Below are 25,572 nucleotides of genomic sequence, written 5' to 3' on the forward strand. Positions count from 1 at the left end.
TTATCCCCTTTTCAGCTCTACCAGCCTATACTCATCCCCTTCTTAGCTCTACCAGCCTATACTCATCCCCTTCTTAGCTCTACCAGCCTATACTCATCCCCTTTTCAGCTCTACCAGCCTATACTCATCCCCTTTTCAGCTCTACCAGCCTATACTCATCCCCTTGTCAGCTCTACCAGCCTATACTCATCCCCTTCTCAGCTCTACCAGCCTATTCTCATCCCCTTCTCAGCTCTACCAGCCTATACTCATCCCCTTTTCAGCTCTACCAGCCTATACTCATCCCCTTCTCATCTCTACCAGCCTATTCTCATCCCCTTCTCAGCTCTACCAGCCTATACTCATCCCCTTTTCAGCTCTACCAGCCTATACTCATCCCCTTTTCAGCTCTACCAGCCTATACTAATCCCCTTGTCAGCTCTACCAGCCTATACTCATCCCCTTCTCAGCTCTACCAAGTATACTCATCCCCTTCTCAGCTCTACCAGCCTATACTCATCCCCTTCTACCAGCCTATACTCATCCCCTTTTCAGCTCTACCAGCCTATACTCATCCCCTTCTCAGCTCTACCAGCCTATACTAATCCCCTTGTCAGCTCTACCAGCCTATACTCATCCCCTTCTCAGCTCTACCAAGTATACTCATCCCCTTCTCACCTCTACCAGACTATACTCATCCCCTTTCCAGCTCTAGGCCTGAAATTAAGAGACTTGAGTGTTCCGTGATACTCAAGGGTTCCTTACGGAATTATTAATACTTCACCTCAGTTTATAAGTGAAATAAGTTGTGCGTTTATTACAGGGAGTGTATGTGAGCCTATTATATAGATATACTTTGTGTCACTGATGGCATCGTCACTGACACTACAGTCTACTATCAGAGTCTTCCTGTGTCAGTACAAAACAGCTGTAACAAGAAACAACAAAATCAGTCTTCATCACACTGATGTTTGTTTGTTTGTTGTTTAACGCAGCACCCAGAAATATTCCAGCTGAATGACGGCGGTCTGTAAATACTCAAGTCTGGACCAGATAATCCAGTGATTGATACCATCAGTATCGATCCACACAATTGGGAAATGATGACATGCATCAACCAAGTGAGTGAGCCTGACCACCGGATCCCATTAGTTGCCTCTTACGACAAGCATAGTCGCCTCTTGCAGCAAGCATGGCTTGCTGAAGACCTACTCTACCCTGGATCTTCACGGGTCCATCACACTGATGAAAGTGACAAGCTGCTATTCAGCATACAAGCCACACACTGACAGCTGGGCTTGCCATGGAATATCTTTACAGGAAAAGCTTCCAAATGTCAAATAACTTGAGTTTCTGTTAGGTGGGAGACTTGTAACATCTGGACATGGTTTTTCATTGACCAAAGACAAGCAAATTACATTAATGAAAGGATTGAAGAGAATCAAAATAACCTGCTCACTGACCACACATGCCGCTTGAAGTGTTAAACCTACTTAGGATGTAGAATTAAATTAAGGCAAGGTCACACATCTAACACTTCATTACGCTAAAACCCTGGCTTTCAAACCAGTGACTGATGACCCCAGGACCAAACATAAGAGAATGTCACGACTGATCAGGCATTTATTAATCAGAGGTTCTAAAATCCTTACGAGCAATACTAGGGGATCCTATGATCCCATCCAAATGGCTCATTTATTAGTTTAATGGCTGTACCCCTGTCTGGGGATCCCATCTGGTGCAAGTCTACACATCATCACACCCATGGTCAGTCTGCTGTAGGGAGTCTGGTTATCTGAACTGCTTATCAATAACGACAGACCATGCATCAAATATGCCCCAAAATTAGCCATGACAACCGTCTACTTTCTTCTTTCATCTTTCTGTTCTATTAGTTGAAAATAATGAGCTTGTCATTTTTATATTTCAGTTCCATCCAGTCTTTGTCAGCGTAAATGGTAACTGGAACACTGGTTCGTTCCATTATTCCTGAAGGATAGACCCACAAGAGCAATATGGGATATATCACCCCAGCTGGCATTAAAAGACACACTATGCAGTGGAATAACACCTTACACTGACTGTTGGAGGAATAACAGTATATACTGACTGCTGGAGGAATAACAGTATATACTGACTGTGGAATAACACCTTATACTGACTGTTGGAGGAATAACAGTATATACTGACAACTGGAGGAATAACAATATATACTGACACTTGGAGGAATACCATACACTGACTGTTTGAGAAATAACAGTATAAAATGACTGTGGAATAACACCTCATACTTACTGTTGGAGGAATAACAGTTAAAACTGATTGTGGAATAACATCTTATACTGACTGTTGGAGGAAAAACCGTATAAACTAACTGCGGAATAACACCTTAAACTAACTGTTTGAGGAATACCAGTAAATACTGATTGTGGATTAACACCTTATACTGTTGGTGTAATATCAGTTTTATTGTATGTGGAAGAATAGTCGTATCGTTAAAGTTGAGGAACAGAAGAGTAAAACAGAATGACTGCAATAACAGCATATTGTGAATGTGGGATAACACTATAAACTCATTGCAATAACAGTTAAGTGGAATAATAGAATACATACTTTCAAATTACAATTTACACTAACAGTGCAAAAAGGATATACTAACTGTGGAATGGAACTTTACGGACTGGCACAAGAGTAAACATACTTGGGAAAGAGTATATATACATCCTGACTGTGTGATAACAGTTTCTATTTACTGCTGAACAACAGTTCATTTTGAAAGAAAAAATAACCCACAATTTTGACTGTAGAATAACAGGGACCATTCTACTACAGCTGTGATATAACGCAACATAAAAAGTGGAAAAGTATTATGATGAACTAAAATGAAGAGGTAATAACACCTTATCGCACCCCCAACATTGTTCAAAGCATTGTTTAGGATGAGCAACTCCCAGCCTGAAGTGATGTACATGTAGCAAATGTACTGCGACAATGTTGTAAGTATATTTTATCAGCTCTATACACAGCACATTTAACATCCATATTATATAACCGTCTGTCTGATATAATGCCTTTTATGGACCATTCACAGTCAGCATGATAAATCCACAGGTATAATTCATTCAGCCAGATGGAAATAATATTGTCATTCATTGACGAAATGCCTTTAATGTTCAACTCGCATATCTCTTGAAGTGACACTGGCTGTGACAATAATTATGTAAAAAAATCATTTACACAATGCTATTACTTTAAATAGCTGGAAAGAAATCAATACACAATAAATTTCATTACACAATAATAGCTAACGAAAAAAATAACCTATTTATCAATGGTGGAATAATCCTGTCTCCAAAGTGAGACACATTGCAATGAATGCTAATGTGATTATCATCCTTTTAAATATCTTGTGCTAGGTGAATATAGGAATTATATACTGGCCCTGATCCATGATTTAGTTTCACGTAACAGGAATGCCGCTAATATTTCATGTGGAATAGAATCATGATTTAATAAGGAAATTTTAAGAAATGATTCCACTCTTTCAGACACTGATTCTAAATATTGATGTTGCAGGATACAGGGGCCTTGTTTAAACATCACCGATGAGGAAGACAATAACACCGGTCTAGGAAGTGAGCGGGCCAAGTTGTTGTTTGAGGATGTGAGCTATATTGTATATGGCTTTGCCCTGCCCAGTGTCTGTCTTTTTGGAATGGTGGGCAATGTCCTCAACCTCACCATTCTAACACGTCGGAAACTTCAGAAATCTTTCCGAACACTTGAAATGGCAGCTAACTACTGCCTCGTGGCACTGGCTGTGTCCGATCTGATGTTTTGTGTATTTGCTTTTCCGACCACATTTCTTTCTGGGGATGACATGTATCATAATACCGAGTTTCTACTCAAGTATCGGATGTACGGGACAGCCGTGATCAATGTGTTTATCATGGTTAGCACTTGGCTGACTGTTGCAATGTCGCTGGAACGCTTTCTGGCAATCTGTTACCCTCTTCGTCAAGATTTGTATTTAACAACACGGCGGATAAAAATCATCATTGTGATCTCCTACATATTTTCCTTTATCTTCAATGTTCCAATTCTGTGGAGGTACGAGCCTCGATTACTATGTAGCACAAATTCATCACATCCTATTTACATGCCGAAAACAGTCCCCTTACTTGGCAGCGACAAGATTGACACAGCTTATCGGATATTGTGGGCTTTCATCGGAAACTTCATTCCTCTTATTCTGCTCTTCTACTTTAATGTGTGTTTGTGCAGAAAGATCTATCGCTCATACAAAATGAGACAAAAATTCAAACAAGATCGACATGGATCCGAAAACTCAAGCCACACGCTAACAATAACACTTGTCGTCATTGTCGTCATGTTTTTCATCCTTGTGGCGCCTTCAGAGATTGTGATTGTGATAGCCAAAATAACAAATAATGACAGTAATTATTCATACATGACTATAGAAGCCATAATGAACTTCCTGCAGTCGCTGAACTTCTCCGTGAACTTCATTCTGTACTGCATCATCAGTCCCTACTTCAGGAAGACACTCAAGTACATCTTCTGTTGCGGCTGCTACAACATCTACCAGGTGTCCAAGCAGTGGAAGAAGGAGTTTGAAACGTCACTCATGTGACAATCAACCCCCCAGACAGAATTTGAATTGGAAAGCTTCTAATAAACTCAATGTCATTAAAATCAGACAGTTTGCTCCAATTTGATATTCTTTCTGTATAGATTTTCCCTCCACCTCCCCCCAAAAGGAAATGCGTTGTTCTGAACATGTAACACAATATCTACAAAAGTGAGTGTGAACAAGCAGTTCCAAATGGAGAAGAATGATGGTGTGCAATGGTGTGTATTACAGATGTCACTTAAGTTGCATTATTCAGTAAATGACATAAGGAGTACTATTATTTGTAGTTTCATATTGCCTAAACACCAAGTATTTGTGAAAGTGAAAGTAAGGTTTACTCATTTTCGAAAGTTCATATCTGATCAAAACCGAGCACTTTCTTTATAACAGGGTTGGAAAGTTTCCTCACGATCACCTGACGGGATCAAAGGACTGTCATATCTCAAGGGAGAGTATTATTTATTTGGAGTAAAATCTGATTTTAATGAGAATGCTCATAAACCACAGATTTTACCAAAGACAATGTCAGATTTCAGTTTCAATTAATCATTTTTTGAGGATTAGGAATCCATCCTTATTCACAATATGTTTGATTCTTCTGGTATATATTTCATATCATGCTGCAGCCATTAAACCTTTCACTTGCTCATGGTGCCCGGCAACCACTGGTTCCGAGTTTGTGTGAGCTATCTTCCCTCTAGGATGCTGTCATACTCCATGTCCTACATTTGTCAAGGTAATTTAGGGGGAGCCCTTACCTGTTACCACTTTGAGGGTAAAGTCCCACAATTGCAAAATTTGACCTCTCTTTTCTCTAGAATGCTTTTATACTCCAAAACTACTTTGTCCAGGAGTTGTTTAAGGTTGGCACTGCAGCTGCATTTAATGGTTGTTAGACATAACGCAATTGTTTTTTCGTTGAAAGAATTCAATAATCAGTTGATACTTACAATCACTAAATGTTGAAAGCATTATTTTGAGTGAGTGAATTTTGGTCACCCATGCTCCCAGGATTGTCCTGAATCGTACCACTTTATGGATAACTTCTGGTTTGTTGCACACAGTGACTTTTTATGTAGATTCTTATTCTGTCATCAAGCTGGAGTGAGGAGCTTGATAACGGCGTAAGAATCTACATCAAAACGTCACTATATGCAATAAACCAGAAGTTGTTATCCATAAAGTTGAATTTTTTTCTTTCTTATTTGCCAACTTCTAGCATGCCAGTCAAACAGCTATCTTGAAACACTGTATATCATGATACATATCACGCCATAACACATTATCCTTACAACTTTACTGCAATGTCAACAAAGTGAAGCACTTAAGTACACACACCATAGTGACATACATCACACATACTGACTAAATAACAACCTCCAACCACTGGGTCATATTACCTTTAAACAGGCATGTAGGCTTGTACCATTTCCCAAGTGAGATGGTGAGATGGTATATGAGATTTATACAACAGTGCTGGGTACAGTGTTCAACAATGTGTCATCATACCCCTCTGTAGTCTTCACAACACATCAATCAATGATGTGCCTGGTCCTGGGATATACACATATTGGAGTTCGGGGTCATCATGTAGAAAAATTGCTACATCAGCAGAAAACACTATTTCTATTGGTGACTTTTTGCCTATGACTGAGACTTTAATTGTAGCTCTGTGGCTACTTCAGAAGAATCTAACCCTCCATTCAATTATCAATCTACTCACTCATTCATTCATCAATCTACTCATGCATTCAATCATCAGTCTACTCACTCATTCAATCATCAATCTACTCACTCATTCAGTCTACTCACTCATTCAATCATCAATCTACTCACTAAATCATCAATTTACCGACTCATTCAATTATCAATCTACTCACTCACTCAATCATCAATCTACTCACTCACTGAAACATCAATCTGCTCACGCATACAATCACTTTAAATGAATTAGTCACCCAAATATTATGATAATGCTCCGGTGCGAGTGGAGCTAATCTTACGATGCAGTATCTGTTTGCATGAACCTTCTTGTCTTGATTGCCATGGTACACTGTGAAACAAGAACAGTGTTGCGGCCTCAGAACTGAGTGAATGTAATAACACCTGTACATATCCCTTCCAATTAAGAAGCACGTCACTGCAGGCTGGAAATATTGTCCTGCATGATTCACAATAGGGGCCAGCCGTTTAATATTCTGGGGGCTGGGATTTCATTCTTTTTTCAGTCAAAACATTAATTAAATTTTGCTTTTCACAACATAGGCTAATTATTTTTCCAGCATTTTCTGAAACAAACTAAATAAGAATTCAAAGAAAAGAAACCAGAATATCAAATGGTAGGCCCCATATGTGTGTATAGGCCAAAGAGTTAACATCGTCTGTACCGGACCAAAGAGTTTTCTTGTTGTGTAGTGTTTCCCTAAGAACAATATCCAGACTATGACCTTTCCTCTCAGGTCACTACAGCTGTCTGCTGTAAATGTTGGTATATATGTCATAACACTACAGTCCTCTGCTGTAAATGTTGGTGTGTATGCATATGTTATAAAACAACTACAGCTGTAAATGTTGGAGTGTATATATCTATTATAACATAGGATGGCCAATATACTTCAACTCAGAATTTCCTTGAATATGGACATCTTCCTTGTAACATGTACATAATAAATAGTTACCATGGAAACAGTCTATGATATCTTGTTGCCAGTCTCTGTTGTCTGAGTGAGTGAGTGAGTGAGTGAGTGAGTTGGGTTTAACACCGCTTTTAACACTATTCCAGTTATATTGTGGCGTGTCAGCTTAATGTAGGAGGAAAGCCTGATGTGATGCACTTTGGTGAAACCCACAAGCACAGGAAGGGTGCTGACAAACCTAGAAACCTAATCGGGCTGAACCCGGGATTCAAACCCAAGATTACAGGTTGCTGGCATGCCCAAGGGACAGAACTCTGCACAGCAAATTGCAGCACCTTAGACAACTGGGCAACCTGTGCCCTCCTGTTAGCTTGGCACATGCTATAATGTTCATCTGACGTGTTATACTGGAACCTTGCAAGTCCAGACCCTGCTATTCTGGAAATGACAATTTATAGATTAATTTAACAAATGATTTATTACATATACCAATTGCTTCTCTATGACAGGTTACTGTGAACATTCAGTCAAGTACCTTGTGAAAGAATTGTCCAGTATACCAAGGTTCCACTGTGTAAAGATCAGACACTGGCACTGTCCAGTTTAGCAAGATTCCATTGTGTAAAGAACAGACAGTGGCACTATCCAAGTTAGCAAAGTTCCACTGTGTAAGGAACTGACACTGGCATTGTCCAGTTTAGCAAGGTTCCACTGCAAAGAACAGGCACTGTCCATTTTAGCAAGGTTCCACTGTGTAAAGAACAGACAGTGGCACTATCCAGTTTAGCAAGATTCCACTGCGTAAAGAACAGACACTGGCACTGTCCAGTTTAGCCAGGTCCCACTGACTAAAGAACAGACAGTGGCACTATCCAAGTTAGCAAGGTTCCACTGTGTAAAGAACAGACAGTGGCACTATCCAGTTTAGCCAGGTTCCACTGTGTAAAGAACAGACACTGGCACTCTCCAGTTTAGCAAGGTTCCACTGCGTGAAGAATATACACTGGCACTGGTGTGATGTGTGGAATAAAAGCTATCATGTTTACATATCAATTTTCTTTTTCTTGAAACTTTCCCAAAGCATGACATATTTCAGAATTATTGCAATGACATATTCATTTCTTGTGGGTTTGGATGGAACCACATGATTTATGAAACAAAGAGAGAAGCCATTAAACAAATGATTGACCTGGCCAGACCAAGTTCTTACAAGACATATGATGGATTACAGTTTGTTCATATTCATGTTGACGTCAAATTATACTTTATTTCTCCATATTTATCTTGGAATATATCCCCTCATAAGTATGCAAGGCCAGTTGTTCTTTTGTTTTCCGGACCTGGGGTAAAGTGGAGCCCTAGATCCTAAACAGTTTTTCTCATTTTATGCACAAACAGGAATTTGTTGTTTCACTATCTGCAAACCAGTCAAAATAATGTCATTTGAAAGCAGGCTTTTACTAACATATTGTGATACACTAGTTTAGGAGTGGCCGACACATTTTTGATTTTATGTTTCACAGACTTATTCCAGCTTTTCTACACAAGGTCGGTTCAAATAAAAATAAAAATAAATAGCTATGTCAATCATTTATTTATTTATATGAAGGTCATTCTGCTGTGGAGTTAAAACGGCAGCTAGCTTCTTGAATCGCTGAAAGTGATGTTGACATGGAATGTATATATAACATTTTATATTCTATAAGAGAGTCTATATTTCTAGTTAGAGACATAATAAAACATAAATATTTATATATTTAATTTATTTTTTTCCCCAGCTGCTTTTCAGTAGGGGTGGCATGCTCATGAAACAAAAAATAAAAAAATGTGTCGCCAAAGGGGGACTGTGCAGGGTGTGTGACATGTTCAGTTTCCACCCTTGCCGAACTAGGCTGGTATTATGGAGTTACAATTTGGCTGGACTAACGAGTCTATGCATAGTCCAATCAAAATCGCGCAACAAAATCGAAATCTGGTTAATAAACTGCCATGCAGATTTTGGTCGATTGCAGGATTTGCAAAGCATGTGCACCGCCAACTCGTTGACAACAGATATTTTCCAAATCTTGTCATGTTTTTAATCAAGGAGCTCACATGATTTGATGCATTTCGCGATGTAAGACCCGTTTTATCACAACGTAGATCTTGATTATCGAGCAGATTGTCCTGACTTGGAGCAAATGCAAGTGCAAGTGATACGAGAGGTGGAATCTGATTGGTCCATAGGAGAGGCTCAGAAAGGACATAACTGGTAATAGCCACTGGTGGCGCTACGATCGAGCCCAGGAATTCCAGCCAAGTTTCGGCAAGGGTGAAAACTGGACTTTTAAAGTCAGTTAACTCTCTTGCCTCGGGAAGATGGGTGTGTGATGTCCCTCTCATGTTTAGGCTGTAGTACGTTGTGGTCTGTGTGAAACAGGGACATTGTGTCTGTGCCTGCATGTCCAGGAATCTGTGTGTTATTGGTCTAACGATACAGTGATACAGTGTTGTACCACGATACTAGACCCACGATCCACTACATTGATTTATAACCCCTGTATATGATAAATTACATTACAAGTTATATTGATGTAAAAACACATGAATAATAACAGAAACTGTTCAACAATCAGCTTACACAGAGTCTCTAGTATTTCATGGCTGGACATATATAGCATAACAATCACAGTGCTCTCTACCAATATGTTTCTGCCCGTCTTTGACTCCTAAATTACAAAAACAAATGATTCAAGGTTGTGACATTTGATTCACCTGCAAAAAACAGAATATCAACTTGTAAAAAAAAGTACAGTGTCGGTATACAAATTGTATCGCCCTCATAGTATTAGGTTACATATCATATTGTGACCCCACCGTATTGTTACTCCTCTACTGTGTGCAGAGGGGAACATCCTCCACACTCACTTGTAAATTTGAAGAATGGACAAAGTACAGCAACATGATTGCACCCTCCTGGGCCCTGTTCAACAAAGTGACCTTAGTGCTAAGTTGGTCGTAACTCCCACACTTTACCATAGGCTTACGATCAACGTAGCACTAAGATCGCTTTGTGGAACAGGGCCCAGGACGGACCTATGGAAACTTGTTTCAGGAAGAGGCAAAGGGAGCTATTAAAAAAATGCCGATTTAAAAAAAAGATCAAGTAAAACTCGTTCAGTGTGATGTGGTATAAAAATGTGTCTGTGACCTGTGAGTGACATACTTGTGAAGGTCTTGTGAAGGTCACAGGATGAATGCATCCGACCCTGATGTTATCTGTGCAGAATGGACTTTCATATCTGCACATCACAGGGGCTTTTCCTACACTGAACCTGGCTTTGGGAATGTGTGGTGGAGGGGGCAGTAAGTTGGGTTTGATGTCAGCAAACTATCAACATTCCTGAAATACAAATGTTACATTGTGCACAGTTAAATGTAATTGTGTGTCAAATCAAAAGCATGTGCTTACCATAATTGATGAAGTAACTGCCCTGGAGATTCAACCACTTACATCGGGGGCCAAAGGGGAACTTTTCGGACAATGTGTAATACACTGGTCGCAGAGTTAAGTCCAGGGCCCTGTTCCTCAGAGTGATCTTAGCGCTACAATGATCGTAAGCCTATGTTAAAGTATGGGACTTACGATCACCTTAGCGCTAAGATTGCTTTGAGGAACGGGGCTCAGAGCTGTAAAGACAGTGAGTGAGTTTGGTTTTACGCCACTTTTAGCAATATTCCAGCAATATCACAGCGGGGGACACATTGTAACCCATGTGGAGTGTCAAACTAAGGCCTTTGGTGTGTTGAACGGACCCTTTAACCACTAGGCTTCCCCACTGCCTCCAGAGGTGTAAAGTGTCAAGAGACGAAGACAAGAAACGTCTATGGATAACATCTTCTTTAAACTTTGTAACGACGTTGTCTGTTAATCAACATTCACCTGATGAAGGTGCAAGACATAACCCTGAAACATTGTTTCAAGCAATAAAGAAGTTGTTCTCTGTACAACTCTAATGTCTTTGTAGCCGGGCATGAGTCATCCATCCATTGACATCCTAACCTTGTCAGCTTGCAAGACATCCAACCTTGAAAGTCTTTGGTTTGAATCCCAACACAGGACTCGTAAATTTTGTGACCACTACCAACTTCTCAATACCTATCACAGATTGGTTCAACAGGTGCATGTGTAAGCAAGGATTATATCCTACCTAAATATTATCCCGGGTGAAGTTTTATTCTAGAGCATAGTATAGGATAGGATAGGATTAAACACACTGGTAGGGGTTCAAATTCACTAGGGAGAATCATCCTGACACTAGAGAATTTCATCCCCGAGATAAAAAATAGGGTAGGATAATATTCACTCTTACATTTACTATGTTTGACTCATCAATTTATTTACTAAATTCAACTAGAATTCAGATTTTCTCAGAGGCCGATATCCAAGATTGTAGCAAATGTAAGTAAACAATCATTCCCAACTGGAATGAAAACAAATGTGTTGATGTGACTGGTTTGTGGAGGTGACTGGTTTGTGGAGGTGACTTTACTACCCACCACATCTAGGGCCCATACAGAACAAGAGGTCTTAATGCTCAGAAGGACATCATTGCATTGGATGCAATGTTAAACTGAAATATTAAAATAGCTCTGAATTTAAGAAACTGAAAACCTTAACAAATACAAACTAAGAACAAAATAACAATTCTACACGGCAGACACCCTGGGAAACCTAGATGGGCAGTATGAGTGAGTGCAGTATCTTGGATGGGAGAGTTGGGGGGATGAAGGCAATGTTGTTCTACACCACAATTTGGCCTGTATCTCACATCCAGAAAGGCATACAAGTGTTTGTTATTTTTTGCTTAACACAGCATTACTCCAGCTATATGAAGGCATTCGGTAAATACTTAAGTCTGGACCAGACAATCCAGTGATTGTGATCTACTAATGTCAGAGGGTCTGAATACCCAATCCTGCAAGTTGCCCTTTACAAGCATGGGTTGCTGAAGATCAGATCTAACCCGGATCTTCACAGAGGAGACAAGCATGGGTTGCTGAAGATCAGATCTAACCCGGATCTTCACAGAGGAGACAAGCATGGGTTGCTGAAGATCAGATCTAACCCGGATCTTCACAGAGGAGACAAGCATGGGTTGCTGAAGATCAGATCTAACCCGGATCTTCACAGAGGAGACAAGCATGGGTTGCTGAAGATCAGATCTAACCCGGATCTTCACAGAGGAGACAAGCATGGGTTGCTGAAGATCAGATCTAACCCGGATCTTCACAGAGGAGACAAGCATGGGTTGCTGAAGATCAGATCTAACCCGGATCTTCACAGAGGTGACAAGCATGGGTTGCTGAAGATCAGATCTAACCCGGATCTTCACAGAGGAGACAAGCATGGGTTGCTGAAGATCAGATCTAACCCGGATCTTCACAGAGGTGACAAGCATGGGTTGCTGAAAATCAGATCTAACCCGGATCTTTACAGGGGAGACAAGCATGGGTTGCTGAAGATCAGTTCTAACCCGGATCTTCACAGGAGAGACAAGCATGGGTTGCTGAAGATCAGATCCAACCCGAATCTTTATGAGTATGAGGCACACAATCAGACACATCACACATTGTACACAATTGTCACACAATTTTCAACCCGAGGTATTCGGGGATCTGTTTTACCCAGAATCCCCAAAGGGGTCATCAGGAGACGAAACACTAATCATCTGTTTAAGTACTTCACAACCATTTCATTTTATCATAATCGTGATTGCCCTACAATCAAACTCCATATACACCCCACCCGCGAATAACTTTCAAATACAATGAAATCGCTTGTTATAACTACGGAAAAAAACAGGCGATGTTACGAAAGCGCGATTACGAAATGAATGACCGCCATGTTGTGACAGCAACTACATGTGTGTGACAGTGTCGCCTCAAATTGGATTGCCCACTAATTAAGAATATAAACTTCGCTTGTGGTTCTCTTTTATTGCATGCATGCGCTTCTAAGATCAAAGGTCGATAGTGTGAAAAGTTAACTAGTTGAACAATCGTAATTCCGGGACATGCCGCGGATGTTTTCAAACAGATTATTAGAACTCCATTCAGCGATAAACGGTTGATTATGCAATGAGAAGCGTTATGTGCAAATGAACAACGAACAACAATACAGTTATGTCTGTGTAAAACTATCAGTAATAAAAGTGTACATAAATTTTGGGAGCCATGCGTTACCGCGCGTAGTAACCGAAGTAGCGCTTTATCGAAGAGCGCAATAGCGAGCGATCACTGTACATTCTAAATCTGACAGGTCAGCTCCAGCAACCAGTTGCTTACATCATCTGAAATAACGATGTTTTAATTACCTCCATGGTAAACTGGCACCAGCGTAAGCCACATGCGCCACACTATGAATTTAGACCAACACAAGCCCATAAATTGATGATGTAAGTGACACACTATTTCGTAGTTGTTGCTGGCGAGTACACACGATGAAAATATTTGATATTTGGACGAGTGTTTGTTATTTTATACTTGCCTGACACAACATACCACTTGTCAATATGAGCGGACCAAAGTTTTTTTGTGCCCTGAAGGTACAGAGTGTTACAAAATTGGCAGTCTGTCTAAAATAATGATTGACTCAAGAAACGAAAGGAGTGAGTGAGTGAGTGAGTGAGTGAGTGAGTGAGTGAGTTGGGTTTAACGCCACTTTTAACAGTATTCCAGTTATATCGCGGCGTATCAGCTTAACGTGGGAGGAAGGCCTGAAGTGATGCAGGTCTCAGACGTTTACCACTTCGGTGAAACCCACGAGCACTGGCATGGTGCTGACAAACCTAGCAATATAATTGGGGCGAACCGGTATTCGAACCCACAATCATAGGTTTCTGGCATGCCCAAGGGACGCAACTCTGCACAGCGAATCGCGGCGCCTTAGACGACTGGGCCACCCGTGCCCCCGAAAGGAAGGAAGCATACGTAAATTACGTACAGGCAAATAATTATCTGCCCCTGTGATTGTCATGAATGACATGGCATGTTTATTGTCAGCAACGAAGGGCAGATAAGGAACACATGAACCAATCTACTGGATGACCCTACAAGACAACACTAAACTCATCAACAACATTAATTCTAAATACAAACCTCAACTGACCGTTACCCGACATGAAATACCAAGTGATTTGAAATCGACCAGTGCAACAGTGGTGAACATCTTATGATTTTTCACAATATAGGAAGACGTCATTGTGACACAGTGTTCAATAATGATGTTGGATTTGCACCAATCCTGCTTTCAGTCTATAGTGAAGAAGAAAAAAAATAGTAAGAAAAATAAAATAGTGACAATACCAGGATTAGGGCTTGGATGATACACCAACTGTGCAATCCGATGTTTCACGATACCTTGCTCATGATCCGATTATATCACGATACTTTTTCAGGATTGCCAAGTACCTCGAACACTGACTATTTACAGTTGGCAGTGTCAATTATGACTCAGTGGATGAAAATACTTACATTTTCACTACTAATGAGTGAGTGAGTATGGTTTTATGCCGCTTTTAGCAATATTCCAGCGGGGGACACAAGAAATGGGCTTCACACCCATGTAGGGATTCAAACCCAGGTCTTCGGTGTGATGAGTGAATGCTTAACCACTAGGCTACCTCAGTTCCCCTTTCCACTACTAACTAATTGGTGTTTGCGTTACAGCAAACACTGAAGGTAAGAATAAATATTTTTTTACTTACTTACTGCGTATGTGACTGATGCTTGTACCAGTGCATCGTCCCACCATCCAGGCTAGTGGTGCTACGAAGAGAATCTTACCCACGTGTGTTTGGATACAGTCCACAAAACCTCACTGTCTGCTGAGGAGTCTTGAACATTTATCTATAAGTGTTGATATATTTGAATATATTTTACATAAATTACTGCTTTTAATGTTGCATATACATCTGAAAAAAACATACAATGTTATCTGTATGTTCAAAGTCATATGATTTATACAGAAATATCCAGATCACCTTCAGGGTCTATTGGCTCTATTTCCCATTCTTAAAATATCTTTTTAGCTTATTTCTGTAATTATTGAAGAATCTTGCATTGCAATATGAATGGCAAAACATCCCCATTCAAACAAACACCTTCGAGCAATGTTCCACTGCAAAAACTTGATTCTTGCTGGAAGACAATACATGTTGTTGATCCCCATATCCCCCTGTCCTATAACAGCCAAGAATATCCCCTGAATTGCTTGGACCAACATCAGTTGAAAATTACCCCAGGAAATAGGTACAGCCCCAGTACCTCAGGGTAAACAGACATGAATGGATGTTTTCCAACAGAAATGTCACAGCAGATCAGACTGGGCCAATCATCTCGTGCCGCCAGATGTAAGGTAACCATTTGACACTGACCGATGACCAAAGTCAATGTCTCATTCTATCAAAAACAGTTAGTCAGCAAAACAAGTGAGCATGTTCACTCTTGGTCAACAGTGCATCATTAGTTGTTAGCCCCGAGGCCATTTCCCAGATACTATCAGCCACAAGGACTCTATTCCTGAATCGCCGTTGGTATTTGTGTGCTGTCCGAGTACATGTAGGGCGACCTGGCCATGTTGATCTCAAAAAGTGTCCCTTGTGGCACAGACATTTCATTCACACTCTGGTCCATTCACAGAAACAACAGAACTGGCATGAATGACACAATGACATTTGAAAACAATTTACTGAAGCAATATTCACAATAAATTGCATCAAATACCGTGAGTGAATCAATAGCTTTCAACATATTGAGGACATTACAATCAGTTACTCACAGGATTGTTTGTTTGTTTGTTTTTTTGTTTATTTGTTGTTTAACGCTGCACTCAGCAATATTCCACCAATATGATGGGGGTCTGTAAATAATCGAGTCTGGAGCAGACAATCCAGTGATTGACATCATGAGCATCGATCCATGCAAATGGGATATGATGACATGCAGCGAACCTGACCACCCCGATCCCATTAGTCGCCTTTTACGACAAGCATGGGTTGCTGAATATCTATTCTACCCTGCATCTTCACGGGTCATTAATGACAGGAACGTTGTCTTTAATTAATCAGTCTTGAAAATGACCTCAATGCTTAATTAGCCCTGCAGGCAGCTAGTCAGAAGCATTTACAAGCATGTCCTTAATGCCCATTCTGTTCTGTTCTACATCAACAAGAAAACAAAGTAATCGATATCCCCCACCCTTATAAACATATATATATCCATACACATATATTTGAAAATAATTGAGTCTGGACCAGACAATCCAGTGAGTGATATTCTGAATATAAGAAGCATAGCTTGATGGGAATCTCCACAGGGATGTGTGATACACAGCTTACTCAAGACATATTAAACAGTTTCTGAGTTACACTTTGGCAAATGATGTACTCAGTATAGGATGTACAGTCAACTACACTACTGCCTAGAAGTTCATTCCCCTTACACGCATGGGCAACGCGTTACGCAACCAGTGTGCATCGGGTTGGTCACGCGTGTGATACCTGTGTGCAACGCGTTGCACACGGGTGTGCACCCCGTCCGCCACTCGTGTGCAACGCGTGACACACTCATTAGAGGGGGAACAAACTTTTGACCAAAGGAGGACCCGTCTTAAGCTGAACCTGGAGGTGGTAACAAGGAGAGAAGATTTTGTTATCCTGACGAAAAATGATAATGCACATGTATTTCCTAATGTCTCCTTTCTTTATGTGATTTTGTGGGAATAACATGAATACTGTTGTGATCAAATAGATGTGTTTTGTTTTATACGACCATTGCTTCTAAATCCGATGGTGTTAAGAGAATACATGGTCCTGGAACATGTTATTGCAATTGAAATGCTTTTATTGTGATTTGACATTAACCGCCTGTAGTACGACTTTCAGTGATAATATGTATGAGGTTTGGCGGCGCATTGTTTTTATTGGACCCTAATTACTTTATGATGACTTGGACTCTTTATCACAGCTCCATAGCCGTGAGGCTGGAAAAGAGCAGCATGTAATTAATGAGGATGGGTTATATCATTGAGGATACACTTGAGGGAGAGAATACTAATTACCGTACTACAGGAAGAGACCTGTAGACGTAAGCGCGGGGTGGTGATTTAGCTGGCCGTTCGATAATGGCCGCCAGAAGTGAGCTTTGACTGCGTCATCTAAAATAAATAATAAGATACAGCAGTGTTATTTTCACGGTCTGTTGAATAAACTCCCAGTGCAACGGTCAATGTATCTTCTACTTGATCCTTGATACATCATTTTGGCATTCACAATATATAGTATTTCAACGTACAAAAGAGCACTGATCTAAAGCAATTCCACGGGAGTAGTTGTTACCTGTGCATTACTGTATTTTCTCAGTGAGTACCCGGATGATATAGCAGAAATCTAGACTTGTTCGCGACCTGTGCTCGCCATTCGTAAGCGCATTTTTATTGAAAGTAGAAGGACATATGGTCACACTGATCAACAAAAATGAAATACAGTTTTTGAAATGTAGGTTTATTTGTGGGGAGCATCGGTAATGGTGATGCAGTTTTGATAAGTCACTTGCTTGGTAATTGTGCGATCTTCGTGTACACTATTTTGACTTGCAACACAAAGTAAATATTTCATCTGCACATTGCTTATTTTACCGTGTGTATATGTTTACATTCAAAATGTAAACAGATTTCACTAAGGAAATGTATTAAACGCCTAAATATTCAGTTTATTTTACAAATTAACTGAAAAATATGTCCATCTTTATTAATATGATAACGAATTCCAAATATTTGTTTATGTTTAATATCATCACCAAGTACAGTTCTGTATTGTTTGGCTTCTTTTCTTAGCATAATTAATATATTGTGATGTGTTTAAGCTCTTTTGGTCGTCTTTATCATTTTTAGTCAGTCGGTTAAATAAATGAATGGATTATTGAGTCAATTTGTAAAATGACTGAAATATTTAGATATTTAATAAATTGCCTGAGTGAATCATATTTTACACATTGACTGTAACATATACACGCTTACAAAAGAAAATACTTGTGAAAACAACGTCTATCGCGCATCGAAAAACTTCCCAACCAAACGGAAAGGAACAAGAATGATTCTGTTCAAAGCTGCAGCGAATGAATGAAAACAAAATGCAAATATCATTATTACAACCTACCAAAGTTATAATGTATCCGGGAATATCAACATAAAGGAACAATATCCATTGCGTCTGCAGCTGTACAAAAATACTTATTCGATGTCAAATGTCTATGTGAGAATCAAATACTTTAATAATAATTATTTGGAAACAATATTTGGAATATATATGAAATATATTAAAATATTTAAATATATCGTTTTTAAACGTTATTTAAATGTATCGAATATTATAACCCGTGTCTGTTTCTTAACTGATCACTTAGTTTGTTTCAGTTGTTTCACATAGGTGCCAAGTTAGCTGAGAAAGCCCACGTGACAACTATTTTTATAATGTCCACGGTTCTTAAAAACATACATTGAGTTAGATAACAATGAACAACCAGTCAGTGTATTATCGGTTACCCTTTGAACAAAGTATGTTGTTTTTACATCTGTACTTCACGCCATGATATGAGTGTATTCCCTAGGTTTAGTAACTCTACCTTCACATGTAAACACTTACTTTTGACATATCCACTGTGCAAGATAACAGTAATTAATCAATCAACGTATTTCCTGTTGATCCTTTGATGTCTGGGAATGATCAGTTGATTTACAAAAAAAGTAAATCAACTGATCATACATCTCTTGCTGGGCTGCCACGTGCATAATTCACATTCCACCTCACTTCAAACCTGGATTTAGATTAAATAATTACCCCAGGTACAAGAAAGACCAAATTTGAACCTTTATCCGGTAATCTGAGTGGTGCTACAACTGAGTATACATAATATAAATTCATTAACTGAGCAGCATGTGAATTACGACAAATACAGAAGTGTAGGGTTATACCAGAAAATATGGATGACAACAAGGGAGTAGTAATTGTATCATCCACGCAATCCGAAATCCGCAAATGCTTTCACTCAGGGATACTTTTTTTATTATCAAACTGTAACAATCAGGGGTATTTCCAAATAACGACATCCGATGAGCTTTCGCCGTTATTTGTCTGTTTGTTTAGGCTGAAGAAATTAATTACCATGCGCCCTTTGTTGAAATCTTCATAGATCACGGGTAACCAATCAGTTTTCAAAAATGCGTAAGTTTATTTAGCTGTCCTTGCAGTCTCTTGTCACGCTCGGTTGCGTTAACGAGCAAATTGACTCACGGCAGCTAGTAAGCCCAAGCGGAAATCCAAAGGTCGTATTACCTGAAGAATCAACCTTCATTTGCGAAATATCTACTGCTCTTAAAATCAATATTTCTCCCAATACTAAAATTCAGAACTTTCTAACCAAGGATTACCAGTTGAAACTGGTCAATGGCTGAACATTCCCAGGGAAGACAGCCAGTGTCCACTCTGTGATTCTATCGCTGTGGGAGATGAATTGCATTATTCATTCCGATGTGAAGCTTTACACCAACGGCGATATGAACTCTTAAATAAGCAATATCTTAAGTTTCCAAACATTTAAGAAAATTATGACCACTAACAGTGTAAGAAATCTAAAAGGCCTATCTAAATTCCTTAACAATGTGTACAATACAATTGGTAAATTGTATTAGTGTCCACGTATCATATTTTTATTATTTTTGTTAAATTGTACATAATAAAAATTGTAGATAATTGTATGTCATGTTATTCTAAGAATAAATGAGTTTGAGTTTGAGTTCGACACCCGAGAAGAAGCCAGAGATTAGTGCTCCTTTTTGAATAGTTTACAATCATGTGTCTTAGGGTTAGCTGTGTTGGCTTAAACGTATTTTTATTTCAAAAGAAATCTGGATCGGTAAACAAGCAAAACTTGCTTATGTAATACCTCTCCAGGTAACAACTTAACAACAGCTGGATATATATATATAAGAGAGTGATGAACATAAACATACAAAACGCACAAATGAAATACACGAAGCCAGTACACTGAAGCAAGTGGTGTCTGTGAAATAAGGTAATGCAGTTTTCCTTTACTACATGCATAAAATTAAGCTACTCAAACCTTTTGCTTTTGACAATGATGTCATGAACTGATTTAAGAAGAGTCATGTTTGTAGAACTGCTTAACTACTGCCACGTAATATCCTTTTTAGACCATACCCATGTGTGTAGAAATACACAGTGTTTCTGATATTATCGTATTTTTTAACAGTTATAGAAAAAGTGAATTGCATCTTCAAGGTGATATCCACAAGTGCAGTCTGGTATGTCTGATACATGTCGTCTAAACTTATCAGCGTTTAAGTCACTGCAGCCGAGCCTAAGGCGACAGTGGACAATTTGGCATGATCTATGAAAATATTTGAAGTCAAAAATATTAATAATTGCATCAGAACGATTAATTAAGGATTTGATTTCTTTTAATGAGCGAGCATTAGTTACTTCATCGGATAGAGGGTTCCGCAGGTTGATCATATCCAGAAGAAATGATAATAAGCATAGGTCTGTGTTCTACATTTGATTGTTTGTATGTTGAATCTTTTTCTAAGGTTATATTTGCTGTTATCAGAGAATTGAATATACACTTTTCAAATATTTTGGCTAAGCAACTTGTGAGTGCTACAGGTCTATGATTTGGGCATTCATGTTCATCGCTGACACTGACACCGCATCAGCCCGGCAGTGGACTTGACACAGCTATTTGCGCACTGATTATATAACTCCTACAGACAGGTGGGGTGGTCGTTCAAAGCGAAACGGACGACCCCGTCTGTTATCTAATAAATGCTGTGCGGCGCCTTTGATCTTGCCTCCAACCATACACCTTATAGTAGTAAACGACGATCAGGATGGCCTGGAAATAAACACAATTCTGTCTGCCCAGTGTATCCACAATTAACTAGAATGCTTCAGATCTACAAATATATATATAGAAAATTGCATCAGTGTGGTTTATCATGTACAATGCTTTCTTACGCTTGGTGAGGCAGACTGAAACTGAACATTAGGATAACGTCAGCAGGGATAAAAGAGGTCATACCAAAGAACTTTATTTACTAGTGGAAAAATCAGACATTCCGATCAACCACTACAAGCCCCGGCCGGATCACAAGGTTGACCAGATCAACACCCCAAAGGAATATCTCTACGCCAAACAAGGAGTCCCTTTCGTCATGGTGCACAAGAAGGGGGGACAGGACATCGAGTACGACATCACAAACTACACAGACTTGTACCACTTCTTCCAGAGTAGTGGCGTACCGACCTCAAACCACTTCGTCGCCAATACCGCCGCCCTCCTTGCCAAGAGTCTCTACCAGAATCCCGACCCTCAGGATGAGAAGCTGACCAAGAGACTACTACAAGGACTAAATTTTTTTTTTTTTTTTTTTTTTGGGGGGGGGGGGTTGGTGTTTGCACTTCTTTATTTAATCATTACGCTTTTTTACCCTAATAGTATAAGTGCTTCCCCGTGTGCGAGATAGGCTAAAGTCGGAAAGCGCACGTTAAATCTCCGAGGTACCTATCTACCAGAACTTTATTTGCTGTTCAGGTCATACATAAATATATGTAAGTTACGTACATGGGAAGGCTAGATTATTTACAGCTTACAGCAATATAGTGCAAATATTATGTTCAATAAAAGAAAACGTTGATAGATCTATAACACACTTTTTGTACTTTTAAACAAACTGTGGACTTTTAAGACATTTTCGCTTATTGTAATAACATCTAGCTAACCAATCATGTCTATCTATGAAATCTACAAGCATAGTTGCTGTCAAACCTAAAAAACATATACAGGGAGGTAAGTTTTGACTTGCCAAGCACCTTAAGGTGAGTTTACTTTTAAACTGTCAAAAGCTATTGTCCCTTCAATACTAGTATAAGTCTGGAAGCTGTCTCTCGGACTGTTATGAGTTATGATGTATTTTATGATATAACTGGGGAATGTTCAAATTAGTTACTGTCATTTAATCCAACGTTCTAACTGTCAACTGTCTCAACAGGATCATAGGTTTGGTTATATATCTCCTCCCTGTCTCTATGTCTTAAGTTGGTAATCGGTAACTGCGGTCCAAATGTATCAACTTATTCATCTATTGTTGCAAACTTGACTGATTTAAACATATCTTATTGATCATGAACTACTCAGTCAGTCAAGCACCTGTATCAGAAATGTAAAACCAGCCATGTTTCATGTAGTCCCAATATCACTGAAAAATGCCGATGTAACGTGACATATAAATTTACTCACAGACAATATATTTTTCGTGAGAGTGAAGCACAATTTTATTAAAGATTTATTAACAATTTCATAAACTATAATAATATTAATATTAAAATTCATCATCACTTGCCAAGTTTATGAAAATGTCCCCATTTGGGAGATGTCACATATAAACAAGGATTCGAACTAAATTTGATCGTCTTTGACACTGAGGTTTATCCCCACTTTGCCAGCAAACTGCAGAAGATTAACAGTGAGTGAGTGAGCATCGTTTCTATGTTTATACAAGAAAAGATGTCATGCCAAAAACGCTCACAGTAGTTAGTGAGTAAACTCACGACCTGTCATGACCTGGTTGAGTGACTTCCTCCAATCAACATGAAAGGATTGCCCACAGAGAAAGAAAGGATTAAAGTCACCCATAAATCTTCTCCTAACGTAGTACTCCAACTTCTAAATGCCTCTCAAAGAAGGATTAAAATCCTAAAGATATCCTATCTACGTGGTATAGGTACTCACAACCTCTAATAATAAACTGTTACGTTTGGTATCCCCAGCAATACTCACCATGGTCATTGGGCAAATGTAAAAATCACAAACCCTAACGAGATTCTGTCAACATGGTCACACCCGGTGATTGTGAAGATCTCAAATTCTATCAACTGTCAGACAGCATGGCTGTTCATATTCATTTACAACATCCTCTTATAATTAGTATAAAAGTGTCCCACACAAAACCTTCTTTTATTTATTCTTTCAAAATACAACACAGAAAGTGGGGTGTGGGGAAATGGGACATATTCCTACGTGAAATAATGAGACATTAGTAGTGGTGACGGCTATATCATAATTGTACTGTCTAAAGCATAAATTTGGCGAACGAAAAACGTTATATTTGCAATCAAATGGAATGACTCGTGTGGGCAAATGAATATGTTCGCAATCCACAAACTATCATTTTATTAATGGCGAACATTTACCAACCCGCGACAATCGTGTCAACACGGGGGTTCCCCTTGCAATAAACTCTCATCTAAATTCACTACTGTTCTACTGTCGGCTAGCCACAATGGCTAGACTGGACCCTAGTGGAATGGTTCATGCCATAAAAGTCTAGCAACCGAACACTAATTAAGATGGGCCGGCCTTGTATTTACGGTCTGGTGAGCACAGCTCAATGGCCGCTCATTAACTCAAATTTCACATCTCACTGTTTTGTTTTATCTCACTATTCATTTGATAAATTTGTCAACTTCAACTGGAACCCGGTCCCGTGTTACACGCGTGTGCAACGGGTTGCACACGCGACGCACACCCGTTGCACACCCGTGTCCAACGGGTGCTCACCCCGTGTGCAACCCGTTGAGCACCCGTGTCACTTGCGTGTTACACGCGTTCTCAACGCGTGTTAGGGGAATGAACTTTTAGGCAGTAGTGTACGTTAATAAAGAACATGCTTATGATGAACTGACGGATAAAACAAACTGTTTTTTGCCCCCTCCATGTGCTGTATATATGCTGTATATGCTTATAATGAACCGCGGTTATTTAGTGGTCTCTTTAAGTTTGTTATAACCATAGTTAACTGTACTCAGTATTGGATGTAAAGTCACATGCGGATAGGGCTGCAACGATACAGGAAGGTCACGATACGATACGCATCTCGATATTCTGGTCACGATACGATGTGACAAAAAAATGATAAAAAAAACAAACAAACTTAAAGCATGTCAATTGAACCTTTCATGATTTTGGAACAGTCAAAATTATTTTATAATGACATGACAACTGAAGTTGTTAAGCTTCAAAGTGGAACTTTCTCTAACTTTCTTTCAAAACAATTCCAAGTTCAAACACCAGAAAATAATTAATGTACATCACCAGCGATACAACTTCAAAGAATTTTGATGCAATGGTCGAAGAAATCGTATCTGAAATTATTGTTTTATCAGGAATAATATATTCCAATATCGTGTTACTTTAGTTGCAGCTTTTACTGTATATATATTTAAAATTATAAGAACCACAAGCGTAGCATTTTGGAAATGGTGATTGCTGTTGCAGAATTTTTACGTATTGAACAATTTGATCAGTCACCGTAGGGACTTCCCGCGCTACATGTATTTCAATTGCGAAAACGTTATGTTGACAAAATGACTTTTAATGAGTCAAAGTATGGCATTTTTAATATATGTATCCATTCTCTAGCAACTAAAGTTCGTTTCAATGCATCAAAAGTGGTAATCTGACCATGGTTGCTGTATCTCTTCACACACTATTTCACCTAACTGAATGAAAACAATATTAAAATGAAATTTTTAATAAAATCAATAAAATATATCACAAACACAAGTCCAGATATACAATAAACATGTTTTAATAACAAGATAGTATAATAATATTATTGAACTGCGTACTTCAGTTCAGATTTGCTGACTTGTATTTCTGGTGTTATGTGCTTGCGGTGATCAGCTGATAATGTTTTTTTAGATGGGGAACAATATCTGTCAGTGTAAAACCAGAGCTTATTAAAAATGTAAGTACATTTTTAGGAGCCATGCATTACGGCTATAACCAAGTTGGCGGTTTATTGAAAGGCACAATAGCGAGGAAACTCTGTACTTCAGATTTGCGTATTGTTAAATGGGCCCACATTTATCATATATCATATCGTTGCTCAAGTATCGCGATGCATCGGAATATCAGTGTATCTTTTCACCCTTACATGCAGACTAATAGAGTCGACTCTTACGACAAACATGAGTCCTATTCTGACCAAGAACCACCCTTGATACTCAACAACAGAAGGGTGATGACTTAAGAACGGTCATAAAACATCGCAGCCCTGTCTAGGAAGTGCTGCAAACTGAAGCATGGATGGAGTTTGTGAACTATCACTACTCACTTGTGTTATGAACTTATGTTGCAAAATGGCAAACCAATCAGTCACACTTGACCATAAGTACTCATGTC

At 39.2% G+C, this 25,572-nt stretch overlaps 1 protein-coding gene across 1 annotated transcript; it reads left to right on the forward strand.

Annotated features, from left to right (window-relative positions):
• Nucleotides 1–2,792: 2,792 nt before the first annotated feature.
• On the forward strand, nucleotides 2,793–5,156 carry LOC139444877 (putative G-protein coupled receptor F59B2.13). The gene is made up of 2 exons (XM_071225882.1): nucleotides 2,793–2,975; nucleotides 3,556–5,156. The coding sequence occupies exons 1-2, from the start codon at nucleotides 2,971–2,973 to the stop codon at nucleotides 4,631–4,633; spliced, it is 1,083 nt and encodes a 360-aa protein (XP_071081983.1). The 5' UTR covers nucleotides 2,793–2,970; the 3' UTR covers nucleotides 4,634–5,156.
• The last annotated feature ends 20,416 nt before the right edge of the window (nucleotides 5,157–25,572 follow it).

This window comes from Haliotis cracherodii, unplaced genomic scaffold (assembly GCF_022045235.1).
Source record: "Haliotis cracherodii isolate W230 unplaced genomic scaffold, xgHalCrac1.p SCAF_10, whole genome shotgun sequence".
NCBI lineage: Eukaryota > Metazoa > Mollusca > Gastropoda > Lepetellida > Haliotidae > Haliotis > Haliotis cracherodii.